Consider the following 18,435-nt stretch of genomic DNA (forward strand, 5'->3'; position numbering starts at 1 on the left):
GCACACCGACCTAGTGCAACACCTTCCAACACCATTAAATTAATACAAATGTTTTTATTAAAATATTTTTAAAAAAGTTAAAATCACAGGTATATTGTCTAGTCCTGGGTTCATACTCCTTTCTCATCCTCTAGAGCAGGGGTCTTCAAACTATGGCCCTCCAGTTGTTCAAAAACTACAATTCCCATCATGCCGAGTCATGTCTGTGAATGTCAGAGAGTTTTACAGTGCCTCATGGGACGTGTAGTTTTGCAACAGCTGGAGGGCCGTAGTTTGGAGAGCCCTGCTCTAGAGTCTAGACTGAAGGTATAATATGATGTCCTCTCCAACACATACTGTACAGAGGAATACTGGTAGGTGAGGAATAGTTTATTCATGTCAAGGGTCAAGCCCTCTTCATCAGGGCTAACTTACAGTTGCATTGTCAGGGGATCTCTTTCTTCTCATACTGAAGATTACCCCAGGTGAAAAGGAGCTGCACGGCCAAAATGAACCTTACGCAGCAGCTTATCTCCACCTCTTTAACATGGAGGAACCCTTCAAACAATATTTTCAGGTCACAGAGAACCCCCGGCAATAATAACTCACAGCATTAGCATGGTGGTCAGGGGGAAGAATGCTCCTTACATTGGTGGTCAGTAAGAAGAATGCTTCTTACATTGGTGGTCTTTGAGAAGAGTCCTCCTTTAATAAGTGGCCATGGGAAGAATACTTTTTACATTGGTGGTTAATGAGAAGAATGCTCCTGATAATGGTGGTCTACAAGAAGAATGCCCCTTTCATTGATGCTCCTTACTTTGGTGGTCTGTAGGAAGAATGCTCATTTCATTGGTGGTCAGAGGAAAGAATGCTCATTTCATTTGTGGTCAGTAAGAAGAATGCTCCTTACATTGGTGGTCACTGGTCAATAGGGATGAGCCAAACACCCCCCGGTTCGGTTCGCACCAGAACCTGCGAACGGACCAAAAGTTAGCGCGAACTTTAGAACCCCGTTAAAGTTTATGGGACTCGAACGTTTGAAATCAAAAGTGCTAATTTTAAAGGCTAATATGCAAGTTATTGTCCTAAAAAGGGTTTGGGGACCTGGGTCCTTCCCAAGGGGACATGTATCAATGCAAAAAAAAGTTTTAAAAACGTCCGTTTTTTCGGGAGCAGTGATTTTAATGATGCTTAAAGTGAAAAAAAAGTGAAATATTGCTTTAAATATCGTACCTGGGGGGTGTCTATAGTATGCCTGTTAAGTGGCGCGTGTTTCCCGTGCTTAGAACAGTCCCTGCACAAAACGACATTTGTAAAGGAATAAAAGTCATTTAAAAGTACTTGCGGCTTTAATGTAATGTCGGGTCCCTGCAATATGGATGAAAATCAGTGAGACAAACGGCATGGGTACCCCCCCCCCCCCCCCCCAAGTCCATTACCAGGCCCTTTGGGTCTTGTATGGATATTAAGGGGAACCCCGCACCCAAATTAAAAAAAAGGAAAAGGCATGTGGCCCCCAGGCCCTATATACTCTGAACAGCAGTATACAGGCGGTGCAAACAAGACAGGGACTGTAGGTTTGTTGTTAAGTAGAATCTGTTTGTAATTTTGAACTGGTACATTTTTAAAGTGTTGCTCCAGCCAAAAAATCTGTTTTTAAGCTTTTTGGAAAACATAGGGAAGGGTTATCACCCCTGTGACATTTGTTTTGCTGTCTATGCACCTCTTCAGAAGATTTCACCTCACTTTCTGTCCCAATGACAAATGTTTTTGAAAATTTGGGGTTTTTAGTGAAACAAGGATTGGTGATAAAGCATCAGTGGAGATGAGACACGTTTTTCCCATACTAACTCTTACAGGAGAGAATTTCCCTTCCTAGGGGTAGATTTCATCTCACTTCCTGTTGTCTCCTTCCGTTTGCAAGTAGGAGTCGTTTGTAAGTTGGATGTTTGAAAGTAGGGGCACGCCCTATATACTCTGCAGAAATTGGAGCCTTAGGTGTTGGTGTTGCCACAACACTGTAAGCCCTCACAGTTACTCTTGGTGGGCGCAGGAACGGGCCCTGCTGTGAACTATTAGATCAAGAATTGTAATTACATGCCATTGTTGAACAGTGGTAGAAAAATTGGGCCTTTGGTGGTGGTCATGGTGGTGCTGGTGCCACAACACTGCAAGTCCTCACAGTTACTCTTGGTGGGCGCTGGAACGGGCCCCTGCTGTGAAATATTATATCAAGAATTGTAATTACATGAACCTGTTGAACAGGGGCATAAATATTGGGCCTTTGGTGGTGGTGGTGGTGTTGCCACAACACTGTTAGCCCTCACAGTTACTCTTGGTGGGCGCAGGAATGGGCCCTGCTGTGAAATATTAGATCAAGAATTGTAAATACATGCCCCTTTTGAACAGGGGCAGAAAAATTGGGCCTTAGGCACTGGTGCCACAACTCTGCAACCCCTCACAGATACTCTAGTTGGAGCGCAGGAATGAGCCCTGCTGCAAAGTATTGCATCAAAAATTGTAATTATACTCCCCTGTTCAACAGGGGCTGAAAAACTTGGCCTTGGGCACTGGTGCTGGGGCCACAACACTGCAACCCCTCACAGATACTCTAGTTGGAGCGCAGCAATGAGCCCTGCTGCAAAGTATTGCATCAAAAATTGTAATTACACGCCCCTGTTAAACAAGGGCTGAAAAATTGGGCCTTAGAAAAACGTTCTTACAAGCCATCAGCATGAAAATTGAGGAGGAAGAGGATAGTCACTCAGCATCAGCATAGGCAGTTTTGAAGGTATCACACATTAAAAAAAAAAAATTATTCGGTTACATCAGCATCAGGTGCTTGGTAGCTGGTGATCCAAGACTGATTCATTTTTATGAAGGCCAGCCGATCAGCCGATTGACCGATTCGGTGGACAGGAGCACACTGTGATCAGTTACAAAGCCTCCAGCAGCACTGAATGTGCGTTCCGTAAGAACGCTGGATGCAGAACAGGCCAGTAGCTCAATTGCATACTGTGCAAGCTCTGGCCAGTGATCCATTCTGAAGACACAGTAACCCAGAGGATTTTTGGTGGAAAAAGTGTCCAAGTCTGATCTTGCCCCTAGGTAATCCTGCACCATGTGAATCAGACGCTGGCGATGGTTGCTGGGACCGATCATACCTTGGGGCTGCGGACTAAAAAATTGTCTGAACGCATCGGTCAGACGGCCACCTTCTCCACCGCACCTTCTGTGACTGACCGAAGCCTCAGCAACACGTTGTCCAGGAGGACCAGGAAATTGTAACCTCCCAGGCTCTGGAAACATGTTGCACAAACCTTTCTGCAAGGCCTCCCGAAGAGGTTTCATCCTCTGCTCCCTCTGCGATGGCAAGATAAGGTCCGCAACCTTACCCTTGTAATGTGGATCAAGGAGGGTTGCCAGCCAGTAATGATCCCTCCCCTCGATACCATGAATACGAGGATCCTTCCACAGGCTTTGCAGGATCAGGGAGGCCATGCAGCGTAGCTTTGCTGAGGCATTCGGTCCACAGTCCTCTGGGTCACTAAGGACGACATGATCTGCAGCCACCTCCTCCCAGCCACGTACAAGTCTATAGGTTTCTTCAGACTGTAAATGATCCCTTGAAGACTGCTGCTGAGTACCAGGCTCCACCTCCATGCTGACACAATCCTCCTCCTCTTACTGTGTGATCGGCGGGCACGCAGGAACACTATTTGGATAAAGGGGGCCTTGAGAGGTAAGGAAGTCCTCCTCTTCCTCCCTCTGTTCTGCCTCAAGTGCCCTGTCCATTATTCCATGCAGCGTGTGCTCCAACAGGTGGACAAGAGGGACAGTGTCACTGATGCATGCACTGTCACCGCTCACCATCCTCGTGGCCTCCTCAAATGGTGACAGGACAGTGCATGCATCCCTGATCATAGCCCACTGGCGTGGGTAAAAAAAAACAAGCTCCCTTGACCCTGTCCTGGTGCCATAGTCGCATAGGTACTCATTGATGGCCCTCTGCTGTGTGTGCAGCCACTGCAACATGGCCAACGTTGAGTTCCACCTGGTGGGCATGTCACAGATTAGGCGGTTCTTGGGCAGGTTAAATTCCTTTTGGAGGTCAGCCAGCCGAGCACTGGCATTATATGACCTGCGGAAATGCACACAGAGTTTCCTCGACTCCCTCAGGTCATCCTGTAAGCCCAGGTACCTGCCCAAGAACCGCTGTACCACCAAGTTAAGGACCTGAGCCAAACAGGGCACATGGTTCAGTTGTCCCTGTCGGAGAGGAGGTTGGTGCCATTGTCGCAAACCACCATTCCTGGCTTAAGCTGGCGTGGCATCAACTACCTCTGGACCTGCCCCTGCAGAGCTGACAGAATCTCTGCCCCAGTGTGGCTCTTGTCCCCCAAGTACACCAGCTCAAGCACCGCATGGCATCTTTTTGCCTGCGCGCTTGCGTAGCCCCTTGAATGCCTACGGAACACCGCTGGTTCCAAGGACAAATCAGCACTGGAAGAGGCCATGGAGGAAGAAGAAGAGGAGGGGGTGGAGGAGAGAGGTGTGGCAGAATCACCACTAGTAGAATTTTGGAGGCGTGGTGGTGGAACAACCTCCAACACTACTGCACCCTGTCCTACAAAGATTCACCCAGTGCGCGATGAAAGATAGGTACCGTCCCTGTCCATGCCTGCTGGACCATGAGTCAGCGGTAATATGCACCTTACCACTGACCGCCCTGTCCAGCGAGGCCAAGACATTGCCTTCCACATGAAAAAGTGGCATTTGGGAACCTGACACTTAGGAACCGCACATTCCACAAACTCACGGAAGGGGGCAGAGTCTACCAACTTAAAAGGCAGCAGTTGAAATGCTAGCAATTTAGCCAAGCTAGCATTCAACTGCTGGGCATGTGGATGGCTGGGAGCGAACTTCTTTCGGCGGTGCAGCAGCTGGTGCAGGGAAATTTGCCTGGTACAATCTGACGTTGGTGTACCGATAGAAGATTGCCCGCAAGTACTTGGCTGTGACACACCTAATTCTACACCTTCATTCCTGTCAGTGCAGGTTTCAGAGAGGACTGAAGGCATAGTGGAGTTGGAGATCCCAGCTGATGAGGAGCAAGGAGAGGCCCGCTTTCTTTGGTGTGGGTCTTTTAGGTACGCTTGCCAATGAACTGCATGGCAGGTCGACATATGTCTGGTCAAGCATGTGGTGCCCAAGCAGGTGGTGTTTTGGCCACGCGAGATACGCTTGAGACATATGTTGCAAATAGCAGCGGTGCGATCTGATGCACTCATCACAAAAAAGGCGTACACCAAAGAACTTTTGGAATAACGCGCAGAGACAGCACATGCGGAGCTCTGCGGTGTGATGCAGTCGGTGTGCTGCCCTTAAGCTTGCCTCTGGAGGGCATCCTGCCTCGTTGGAGATGTGCCTCCTCCTCTTCCTCCTCTCCCCTATCAGGCACCCACGTGAAGTCAGTGACTTCCTCATCATCCCCTCCATCCTCATCACTGGAGCAAAGCTGGCAGTATGCTGTAGCTGGGGGAACATGACTGCCAGATTGCTGTCCTTCTGAGGAACCTCCTCTCTCTGGGCTCACGTTACTGCCTTCCTCTAGCTGGGTACCATCATCGGAGCCTTCAAAACACTGAACATCCTCCTGGAGCATGTACACAACAATGTGGTCAAACAGTTCGGGGGACTCCTCAGGAGGACATGGTGATGCTAGGGAAGGAGTGACTGATGCCATTGAGCCAAGGTAAGAGGTCGCGTTTGCAGCTGCTTTGCCAGACAAAGTACCCTGAGCATGGGTGAGAGAGGATGAGGAGGATGAGGACGGCTTGGTCATCCACTCTACCAAGTCTTCGTCATGTTGTGGCTCAACAAGGCCAGCTGCCGAAAAAAAGGACAAGTGTGCCCCACGGCCACGTGCTGATGAGGATGCACCGTCTCCACGACCAGCACCGTTGCCTCTAGACACAGAGCCTGCTTGCCCTCTTTTATTGGCTTGTGACTGTCTGCCTCTCCTTGTCGGCCTTCCAGACATACTAATGGCCTGCAGTGAGATGTAGCTGCACAAATCTGGGATATATATATATATATATATATATACATACATACACACACACACACTGATTATACTGCAGCTAGCAGAATCAACTGCCTGCCTGTGGTATTAATAGGATCCGAACACCAGCAATTGTCTTCAGGTAGCTTTAGGTGCACACTGTGCAGAGGACACAGTACACTAACTGTAAATACTGTAAAAACACCTGACTACCTGTCAGTATATTAGGAAGAGAATAACAGGAACAGATCTGGCTAAACTGAATATAGTGTATATATATATATATATATATATATATATATATATATATACACATACACACACACACATACACACACACACAATACACTGTAAATGCAGCTAACTGCCTACTCTATCTAACTTTAATCAAATGACACTGTCTCTCTGTCTATCTCTCTCCGCCGCCACAACACACTACACAAGGCCGCCATGCAGGCGGCCTTATATAGTGTGGGGCGTGTACTAAACCCCCTGAGCCATAATTGGCCAAAGCCACCCTGGCTCTCTGTACAGACGGCGCTGTGATTGGCCAAGCATGCGGGTCATAGTGCATGCTTGGCCAATCATCAGCCAGCAATGCACTGCGATGCCGCAGTGAATTATGGGCCGTGATGCGCCACTCGAATTTGGCGCGAATGGCCCATAACGTTCGCAATTCGACAAACAATCGAACAGGCGATGTTCGAGTCGAACATGGGTTTGACTCAAACTCGAAGCTCATCCCTAGTGGTCAATGAGAAGAATGCTCCTTATATTGGTGGTCAGTGGGAAGAATGCTCTTTATATTGGTGGTCTATGAGAAGAGTACTCCTTTCATAAGGGGCCATGGGAAGAATGCTCCTTACATTGGTGGTCAATGAGAGGAGTGCTCCTTACATTGGTGGACAGTGGGAAGAATGTTCCTTATAATAGTTGTCACTAAGAAGCATGCTCTTTTCATTGGTGGTCCCTAAGAAGAATGCTCCTTACATTGGTGGTCAATGAGAACAATGCTCCTTTTATTGGTGGTCTATGACAAGAGTGCTCCTTTCATAAGTGGCCATGGGAAGAATGCGCTTTACATTTGTGGCCAGTAAGAAGAATGCCCTCCTTACAGATATGTAAAAACATCATTGGTGTCAGTGGTTACTTATTTGAGAGGGAAAAATTCCCAATTGCTCAAGAAACCCCTGACAACCTCTGGAGGAACACTAGGTTTCCACTGAACCAAGGTTTAGAAGGGCTGTTATACACCATAGATACTGTCCACTATTATCAGAGGAAAAGCTCTCCAGCTCAGTATGCGATGTTCAGTTCTACCAATACATGGACACTCATACTGTGAGCATATTTCAGCAGAGCCTGAGTGCAGAGGGCTTGGCCTCGATTTATGCAGCCTAGAAAGGGTCCAGATGAGCTCAGACGAAAGGAAGTGGAACACCACAAATGTGTCAGTCATTACAGCGATTGCTTTTTAAATACCACTTGTGAATGCTAGAAGTGTGGCTTTGGACTTTTTATCCTTTCAATTCCCATCGGTCTGCAGAGTTTTATGCTCATATATGCCGATTTACGCTATTTATGTTGGTGAGTGCCACATACATTATTTCATTTCCAATAAACAGTTGAACACACTTTATGAGGCTGGTGCATTTTTAGGCATAATAAAGAGAAAACTTTCAAGCCCCTGAAACAGGTTGGATATAACCAAAATGCGAAAACGAAATTTCCTGGACCCCAAAACATCTTGCACTTTTGCTCGCCATGCATCAGACTACACGAGACACAACCCATGTTCGCACCATCACCTCAACAGCTGGGACTTTTTTTCAGAGCTGCTTGATAAGGAAATTTGTCCTCCAGTCACCAAAAACAGCGGTCCAGCACCCTACATCTCCGTTTTACTGCTGCTTTTTTTCTCATCTGGTAAAAATTTGCCTTTTTGTCCCACTGAAAAATGTTACTGAGACAGGATATAAAAGGGAATCCCCCAAGAGGAGTCACAGACAGCTATAAAAACCTGACGGATCTAAGCCCTTCCCTACTCTATACAAAATTACCATAATCAAAAGTAACTAGTAAAATGGGAGTTCCTGGTTTCTAATTGACAGCCTCAAATACGCCAATGAAATCTTCCACATCCCTCATTTTCAAAAAGGGAAATATAAATAAATAAAAATTAGAGACGAATCAGTGGGACTTTAGGTAAAAAAAAAAAAAAAAAAAAAGTAAAAGCTAATCTAGATATTAAAACTCAACTTTTTTATTCAATACAATATATACACATATATATACACACACACACACGTAATGTGTATATATTGTATTGCATAAAAAAAAATTGTATATATATATATATATATATATATATATATATATATATATATATATATATATATATATATACATATACACACACACACACACACACACACACACACACACACACACACACACACACACACACACACTACACACACTCTGTAACAAGAAAGAGACACATAGGATCAGTGGGAACGTGGAGTAACGGCTCTACTGATGCTGGCTGCTGTGGGATCTATTGTTGCCGGAGGGGGTGGTGTCTTATGTTCCTAAAGGATCAGTTGTTGCTGGTTGGGCTCCATCATTGAGTGAGGGTTCTATTTTTCTGGCTGATCCACTGATGCTGGCTGCTGGGAGATCTACTGTATTGTTGCAGACAGGGGTCTATTGTTGCTGGGGGGGTTCTATTGTTGTTGAAGGTTGTTATGTTGTAGGGGGTCTGTTGTTGCTGGGGTGAATCTATTGCTGTTGGGGAGATCTATTGTTGCTGGAGGAGGGTTAATTGTTACTGCCTGCAAAGGAACTATTTTACTGCTTTGTTTGTTATTAACCAATTCCATATAAAGTAATTAGCACCACAAAATTATATTTGGTTCTATATTCTCTGAAGGGGGTGGGACCAAGGGAAAAGGCTTGGAGGTGGGTAGAGGGTGGAGACAAGGGGTGAGAATAGAGTATGTTCACCTATTCCTTGAGAAAAAAAAAGGCCTGAATAGGATTTATACCTATATAATTCTATAATAACAATTACAAAAGACACCCCCATCCACACTTATACTGTACACATCCAAACAGTATAGTTAGGATATGTGGACCTCTATTGGACCAATAAGCACCTTCAATGCACTTATTTGGGAGGAATGCTGAGAGGAATCTACCCTTAAAAATGCACCTGTCTGAGGGTGTGCCAAACCCAAGGGGTACCCTAGAAGCTAGAAAAGGGTAAATATGGCCTAGAAGCCAGTAGGATGGTCTGAATGTACTAATATTAAAAAGAAACCAAAAAAAAAAAAAAAAACACACACCCCATAATGCCATTACTGTATATATACACCATGAAAAGGGAATGGTTCCTAGGTTCAAATCGTGAAAGTATAAATGAAACCATCAACCACCATTTGAAACACGAGGGTTCTTCAAAATGTTTCTGCAGTTTTTTTAACTCTTTTTATTAAGAAGGTGCGGAAACTTTTTGAAGACCGCTCATACAACCATGGGTTCCACTGGGTCCTTTGGACCCAGGCAGCACTTTGAGAGGGGCAGCAAACTGACGCCCAAGAAGTTTTTTTTAAGGAGTTTGATGCGCACCGCCGGCAACAGATCAGATGTACAGTTTTTCTCCACCTGGCCTAGCAGGCACTGCAGGTCTGTCCCTTCCATAAGATCCTTGCACTCCCCCTCCCCTACCTTATTTACACAAGACAGGAAGCATGGCAGGACCGGACGAAGGGCGGGACTTATCAAGTTAAGAAGTGGGTGATTGTTACTAGACAGCGAGGCGGTCCCAGCAATCAATCACCTGCCTTTCACATGAAAAGTCCCGCCCTTTGTCCAGACCTGTCGTGCTTCCCATCTTGTGTAACTAAGGTAGGGGAGTGCTGCGATCTTATGGAAAGGGCAATCTGTAATATCAATGCAGGACTGTGATAGAGGGTCTGTGATGAGGGGGGGTCTGGGGTGGGGGGGGGGTCTGTGATGGACAAGAGTCTGTGATTGGGGGGGGGGGAATCTGTGATGGGAGGGGATCTGTGATGGGAGAGGAGTCTGATGGGAGAGGAGTCTGATGGGGGGGATCTGTGATGGGAGGAGAATCTTATGGGGGCAGGATCTGTGATGGGAGAAGTGTCTGATGGGAGAGGAGTCTAATGGGGGGGATCTGTGAAGAGGGAGGAGTCTGACAGGGAGGGATTTGTGATGGGAGAAGAATCTGATGGGGGCAGGATCTGTGATGGGAGAAGAATCTGATGGGGGGATCTGTGAAGAGAGAGGAGTCTGATGGGGGTGGGATCTGTGATGGGAGAGGAGTCTGATGGGGGTGGGATCTGTGATGGGAGAGGAGTCTGATGGGGGCGGGATCTGTGATGGGAGAAGAATCTGATGGGGGGATCTGTGAAGAGAGAGGAGTCTGATGGGGGTGGGATCTGTGATGGGAGAGGAGTCTGATGGGGGCGGGATCTGTGATGGGAGAAGAATCTGATGGGGGGATCTGTGAAGAGAGAGGAGTCTGATGGGGGTGGGATCTGTGATGGGAGAGGAGTCTGATGGGGGCGGGATCTGTGATGGGAGAAGAATCTGATGGGGGGATCTGTGAAGAGAGAGGAGTCTGATGGGGGCGGGATCTGTGATGGGAGAAGAATCTGATGGGGGCAGGATCTGTGATGACAGAGGAGTCTGATGGGGGGATCTGTGATGGGAGAGGAGTCTGATGGGGGGATCTGTGATGGGAGAGGAGTCTGATGGGGGGATCTGTGATGGGAGAGGAGTCTGATGGGGGGATCTGTGATGGGAGAGGAGTCTGATGGGGGGATCTGTGATGACAGAGGAGTCTGATGGGGGGATCTGTGATGACAGAGGAGTCTGATGGGGGGATCTGTGATGGGAGAGGAGTCTGATGGGGGGATCTGTGATGGGAGAGGAGTCTGATGGTGGGGGGGGGGGGGGGAGATCTGTGATGGATGGGAGTCTGTGATGGAGGGGGGGGGATCTATGTTGGGATGGTCTTTGATGAGGGGAGTCTAATATGGAGTTTGTGGCTTAGAATTGAACATAATGATATGTCATATCATTTGGTATACAGACAAGGTGATGTTGCATGTAAATCTGACTTCCTGAAAAATTAAATTTTAGTTTAAATTATCAAGATATAAAATAATGGATGTGGGGGCCTTTTGGTGGGCGTGATTTTTTTTTTTTTTGGGGGGGGGGGGGGGGGGGCAGTATTTAATTCTTAGACCCAGAAAGCACAATGACTTGGGCCAGCCCTGCCCTCATATCTACTAACTAGAAGTATACCAGAAGTTCATTAATGATTATAATATAGCATGGGCAGGCTATAAGTATAAGGCAGCAATGAAGTCCCATTTCTAATACACTGTACATGATGGCGAGGCTTAATAAATAGGAAGTGTCCAACGTGAACCCAAGTCTGCACAAATATCCATTAACAATCACATCCTCTGGTGTACAAGAATACAAAAATTAAATTAAAAAAAAAAGTTTTGGCTGGTGTTACAATTTATAAACAGAAAAATAATACAAGCACTAGTTTTCCTGTAAGCATGGACAGTTTTGATACTCACAGCCCTTTAGGTCCAAGGTCTGGAATGAAGGACAGGCGACTGACTTCCAGAAACTCCATCTGGAAATAAAAGAGAATAAACAGAGTGATAAGGACAGGAGACCCTGAACATGATACATATCGGCCAGAGCCCAGAAACCACAAAATATGGAGTTCAGGAACAGGCCATGAAGTATATGTCTTGTGACAATGTCAGGAGGTTAATGCTTGAACAAAAAAAAAACAAAAAAAAATTGGGTGGCTATTTGCCAACTGGGCAAATTTATGGTTCCATAGCTCCCAATTTTCCCTGTTTTGGAGGGACGGTCCCCGATTTGGAACAAGGTCCCTCTATCCCTCTTTCCTCCTCATTTGGGTCTGATCTATATAGTTGTCTAAAAAAAAAAAAAAAAAAGGAACTTTTTATCTGTCAAAAAGTGTTTTTCAGTGCTATTTTTCATCCAATTTTTAAATTGCTGCATTTGTAGATTTCAAAACCCAGTACAAAGGAAAAATAGTGGTTAAAGAAAAAAAAAAGGAAGAAGAGCACTTGTGGGTTTAATTAATCTTTTTTTTTTTTTTTTTTTTTTTTTATAGAACTCTCTTTGAAGGGGGCGTGGCAGGGGGTATAGCCTATGCCTACATACTTTCACTAATGGGTGTCCTTTGTTTCCATCTCATAAAGTTGGGAGGTACATGGTCCACTTTAATAATGGCCCCACCAGCTGCACATGTTCAACCTGACGTTGCTTCCCTTCTGTTGTGTGCAGCCATTGGGAGCAAAGAGAGATACCCGATAAATGTGACTCACATGCCTTCTGCCCAGCATAGCAGTTTGGTTGTCACCAGAACAGGATAGCGGAGAAATCTTCCAATGAGGACACTAGTTCGGTGACAACTAGGGTTTCCCTCACCTCCTGTTTTGGCTATGGGACAGGATGTGAAGGGAAATCTCCCCCCAGGGGATGAGAAATAAGTCATAACTCTCAATTACTCCATAATAAAAATAAACAGTTTTGTCTTTAGTTCTACAATCATAAAGAACTGGTTTCCAGAGTATTATCAATGTAGAACTTAGCTTTGATTGCTTGGTCTGGCCTGTTCCGGGTCTCACAGACTGGGAGCATTTGCCTTCCCCTGTCTCTAAAGAAAGTTTCCAAAGCTTAGAGCGGGAGATTCAAATCAACCAGCCTGAATATTTATTGGGCTCTGGCAAATCCCTTGAGGGGCAGTATCCAGAAGAGGGCCAGAGTGTAGGTAAATAGTCTGAGACACTAAATAGCAGGGTTGCTTCTCTCAAGTAGGGATCCCAGGAGCCCATGGACTGAACAGCTGCTCAAAGAGGCTTTGGAGGTGCCAGGCCTGAGGAACTGAATTGACTTGACTTCTATCTACTTGCAGAACCGCAAAACAAGGGATCCAGAGAGGCGCCATCTTGCTCATTGAGTGGTCTCCAGAAGGAGGTTGAAAGGAGATCGATGTACTGGGTTCTTGTGAATAGTGACCTTAAACTTAGACCATGTGCTGGATGCTGCATTGGGTACCAATAGCTATGCAGTGGCACAAAGTAACCAGATGCTCAAGGACTTGCCCCGTGGTCGTCAACTGTGGGGCCTCAGATTGTTCCCCACTAGCTACTACCACTTGTAAAGACTGCGTCTAATTTACTAACCATCAAGCGAGTATCCAATGCCCTAACCATTCTCTGGTTAAAAGTTTCTGAGCAATAAACCCCAAAAAAACAATCCCTAGACCATTTACTGGAGCCAGAGTGGATAGACTGTTGCTTGGGTGGCTGGTGGTATCTGCACTGTTTGGGGCCAGTGGGGTATTTCTACATGAAAAACTACACATTTTTTTTAAAGTCCAAAATACACTTCAAACCAAACCATTTTAGAAACATTATAATACAGAAGAAAAGAAAACAATTCTATATAAACCACCGCTACCGAATTTCAAAATTCTGAGCAACATGGGCCCACACATATACACCACAGTTGTAACTGCAGGAAGATTGCAATCCTAAGTCAGGGGGAAAGTGTTAATTCAGAGTGCTATCAGATGTATTTTCTCTTCCAATAAACAAAAAGTCTCATGCGATTTATTGCAGAAATGTTTATCCAAGGCGGCTCTTGACTTTGTCCACATATACAGTCTGTGCTCTGATGGTCCAAGTTAATCCAAGAAGAACAGCTAATAACTCCCAAAGAGTGTTCACTTAGATAGCATTCCCATAGATTGAATATCAGCGTAGGCACCACAGTGTACTGTAACTCCTCTAAAGCTGGCCACACACTAGTGGATTCTCAAAAGAACATTCAAAAATGTGTGCAAAAATTCTCAGAACATTTGGTGACTTGATGATTGTTCAAAGGGACTTCAAAATTAAATTTGGTTTTAACTCTCAATTTTGGAAAGGATGGACCTTCCCAAATAAAAACCACATTTAATGTTAACAATTTGAGAAACATTATCCATCCTGCTCCTTCGAAATTTCTGGTCACGGAGATTGAAGACTAACTTTGATTTGAAAATTGATCAAAATGTTCTTAAAAAGAAAAATAGAACAAAAATTTTACTAGTTTGGCCAGCTTTAGGAGTCGTTATAACTATTACAATTTGTATACAAAACAGATAGGATGGTACTAGAAAATCAAGTAGATGTACTTGTGATATAGGAGCTTGTGTTCATTTTTGGTTACCTCTCATTGACTGATCATCCAAGTCCTTAATTTCTGGCCAGTATCTGACATAAAACTCTATGACTAAGCCCCGGTGGGTGGGGTTAAACACATCATGGGAGGCATGACCTGTGGGGCAGCATCAGCTGAGGCCATTCCATATTTCTACATGCATCAGGCTGGGTGAGCAGCATCCTACCTTTTCTATACCGACACTTCTGGATGAGTGAAACCTGACGCCTGTAACGGCAGCCCTTTTCCTGAGTTCCAGCAGGGAAAAACACAATACAAGATTCTAAAGGCCATCGTATATGCATGGTTATATAGTTGTCTTTAATTTTCACATTGACACCCCCACCTGCCACTTTGCAGCTGAATTTTTACAACTACTGGACTGTTTTAATCTAAAACAACTTGTTGATGTCCCTACACACACCAAGGGGCATACCTTGGATTTGGTCACCACAAACTCTGTTCCTCTCACCAACCTGCAGGTGTATGACCTAGGTGTGTCTGACCAACAAGGCTATTTCTATGGATTTACCATCTCCATCTAGCCACTACAAGCCTAAGCGAAATATTTGTTTTAGAAACCTAAAAAACAAACTCAGAACTATTGGCAGCAGACTTTCAGTATCTTTCCACACACTTTCCATCAGCCGACGAAGCAGTGAATTACTATAAACAGCCAACTTAGTAACCCCTTGGACCATCATGCACCTGTTAAAACAAGAACAGTCACTTTCATCCGCTCAGCTCCCTGGTTCACAGATGAGCTTCGTAAGATGAAGACAGCAGGGTGGGTCCTTGAGCCGCGCTTCAAAGCCTCTGGTCTTACTGTCCACAAACAAATTTATCGTGAGCAACAACAAAAATATGCACAGTCCCTCAAAGAGGCAGTTTTACTCCACTGCCATTAAAAATAGCCCAGGAAATTCCAAGCAGCTTTTTTTCCACTCTAAACCACCTTCTTAAACCAAAAACCCCTCCACTTACTGCCCTTACAGAAGAGCAGTGCAATAAATGTATGGACTTTTTTACATCAAAAATTGCACATATTCGTTCTGCCCTTTCTGTTGCTCCCACCCAAAGTGTTTCCCCAATATATACTGTTTCCCAACCTAAACTGTTTTCCTAAGGTGTCATCAGAAGAGGTGCAGAAGATCATCAGGAAGATGAAACCCTCCACCTGTCCTGTGGACCCTCTCCCAACCTCCCTGGTAAAAACCCATGTCGCTGTCCTATGTCCCTTGATCACTGCTGTTATAAATCATTCCCTCCAAACTGGTCATGTTCCCCCTGTTTTAAAAAATGTGCTATTATCAGACCATTGCTCAAAAAGCCCACTCTTGATCCTGAAATCCTATCCAACTATAGGCCCATCTCCAATCTCCCCTTCATATCGAAAGTACTTGAGAAAGTAGTTGCCACCTATCTTCAGGACCATCTCAAATATAATAATCTCTATGAAAAATTCCAGTCAGGTTTCCACTTTGCTCACAGCACAGAGACTGCTCTTGTCGGAGTTACGAACGACCTCCTCATATCATCCGATGCTGCCTCTCCCTCCCTTCTCATCCTCCTGGATCTTTCGGCTGCATTTGTCACTGTTGACCATGGCATCCTTTTAAATCGGCTCCACCTCACTACTGGACTCAATGACACAGCACTTAGTTAGTTCACATCATATCTCACAAACCGGACAGAATACATCTCCCTGGGCCATTTTAAATCAAATCCACATACAGTTACCTGCGGTGTTCCCCAGGGATCAGTCCTTAGCCCCATTCTTTTCATCCTCTACCTTATCCCACTTGGCCAAATTATCAGTCGTCATAAAATTTAATTCCACTGTTATGCAGATGACACACAGCTATATGTCAATGCAACAGCTGAAACTCCACCCTCGCAGTCATCCCTATCAGTACTCGCCACCTGTCTGGAGGAGATAAAGGTATGGATGGAGCATAATTTTCTTCAATTAAACAGCTCCAAAACTGAAGTCATTCTGATTGGTACTCCCTGCCAGACCAAATCATCATCCATAACCAGCATCACGTTTTCTGGTTCTAACATCTCGCTCTCATCAACAATTACAAATCTTGGTGTAAAAATGGACTCTCAACTAACTTTTGAAGCCCATATAAATCACCTACGCAAGACTTCTTTCTATTATCTTTGTAACATTTCTAAACTCCGTCCTATTCTTTCCCTCTCAGATGCTGAAAAGCTGGTTCATGCCTTTGTCTCCTCCAGACTGGACAACTGTAATGCACTCCTTATTGGGATTCCTAGAAAGAGTCTACAGAGGCTTCAGTACATCCAAAACTCTGCAACAAGGATCCTGATGAGAGTGCGGAAACATGAGCATATCACCGCTATTCTCCACTCACTTCACTGGCTTCCAGTCTCCGTCAGGATTGAGTATAAGTTTTCCCCTTCTCACACACCAATGTATCCATGGACATGCCCCTCCCTACCTTAAAGAACTTCTAAAGCCACAAAACCCAACACGTTTCCTGCGTAACATTAATTCCAACTTTCTTCATATACCCAGAACTAGACTTAGAACAATGGGAGACAGGGCCTTTTCTGCAGCTGCTCCGCGCCTGTGGGATGCCCTACCCGACACCTTGAGGGCTCCTCAATCCACTGACTGTTTTAAAAAAGGTCTTAGGACATTTCTTTTTAGTAAAGCCTTTTGTCATTTTTAGATGTTTTGTTTAATTGTATAAACTGCTTATTTTTCTATTTCTTTTAACTTGTAGCACTTTAAGATCTTTTTGATGAAAAGGGCACTATAAATAAAATGTATTATTATTATTACACACAGTCCAGCCGTGATGTATATCACATCCGCCCCACAATTATTAAAGCACACTATCTTAGAGACGCAAAGACAGGCCCAACCCTTCACTGGCTTATCTCCTGTGGGCTCCTATTAACTCTACAGAGTTGTAGGATTAATCAGTTCCTCAGTCCATGTGACATTTCCAGTTACAGAAAGATGGCATGTGTGTCCATACCTTGGGCAAGCCTGGTGCCCATACCTCAGGCTGATATTAAAGTAAACCTGTAATGGGTAGTTACTTAGCAGTTGCACCAAGAAGGCAGCACAGCTGTTCCTTAAAGGTAGCTTTTTCCCCAAAAACAGAAAAAAAACAGCAACAAAGCTTTCGGATTTCACTTTTAAAACAACCGACACAAAATAAGAACAGTTCACATCTTACGTACAGGACACCACGTGAACCTCCTGAAAGCAATGGCTCCTCTTTGCATTTGTAACCCCACTAATTACTAGACATCTCTTTTGGCAACGCATCTTGTAGACAAGTCTTCCTTTAGGAAATCTGCCACTCTGGCTCTCCTGAGGCTCCAGGTCTACAACACACTCCAGTCCAAACTGGAGGGGTAAAACTTCATAGGATACCTAAATGTCCTTAACACACAGGTTCCTATCCCTACCTAGGATTCCTTAATCCAAGAACCCACTGTGTTGCAGATTGTGCTGCTCATAGCAAATCTGCACTCAAAATAGCTGCCAAAATCTTACCAGAATGCTAGTGTCTAAACTTGACATATACTTCCCCAAGATGGTGACTGTAAACCAAAATAGAGGACAAATTAGTCCCATGTTAGGCTTCCCCAAGTGCCATTGGTAAATGAGCGGTCAGGTGCCTATTTAGTTTACAGCAAAGAAAGGGAAATGACTCAGCAATGACATGATCACTGTATCATTTCCTGGGCAGTTACCTCAACAGAGCAATTGCGGAGATAAACACCAACCCAAGGTCACCCCTGGGCTTCCACCTGACCCCCCCTGCTACAGGCCTGTTACTTTGCCAAAGTTACGCAAAGCCAAAGGGTGGTCTTGTAGGCACAGTAAGCATCCTGTAACCACCTATTCCTATACTCCAACAAGTTCAGCCCAGAGATTTAATCTTCTACTTCCAGCTAGAAGGGAAAACAGGAAAAACTCCCAGAAGTGTTGATCGTCTTGATCTACCACTAGGCTTAGTGGTTCCTCCCACCAACCTCCAGGTCACTATGGGACACAGTAGTGATATGGAGGTCAGCAGAAGCAACCAGTGAGTGCAGCGGGGGGGACCAGG

At 45.1% G+C, this 18,435-nt stretch overlaps 1 protein-coding gene across 2 annotated transcripts in view; it reads right to left on the reverse strand.

Moving 5' to 3' along the window:
* Nucleotides 1-18,435, reverse strand: part of PLD2 (phospholipase D2) — a 123,003-nt gene that overhangs the window by 49,041 nt on the left and 55,527 nt on the right. For both annotated transcript variants that reach the window (XM_073623011.1, XM_073623010.1), the window contains exon 7: nucleotides 11,665-11,723. In XM_073623011.1, coding sequence (XP_073479112.1) covers nucleotides 11,665-11,723 — 59 coding nt within the window. The remainder of the gene's footprint in view (nucleotides 1-11,664; nucleotides 11,724-18,435) is intronic.

Source organism: Aquarana catesbeiana, linkage group LG03 (assembly GCF_042186555.1).
Source record: "Aquarana catesbeiana isolate 2022-GZ linkage group LG03, ASM4218655v1, whole genome shotgun sequence".
Taxonomy (NCBI): Eukaryota; Metazoa; Chordata; class Amphibia; order Anura; family Ranidae; genus Aquarana; species Aquarana catesbeiana.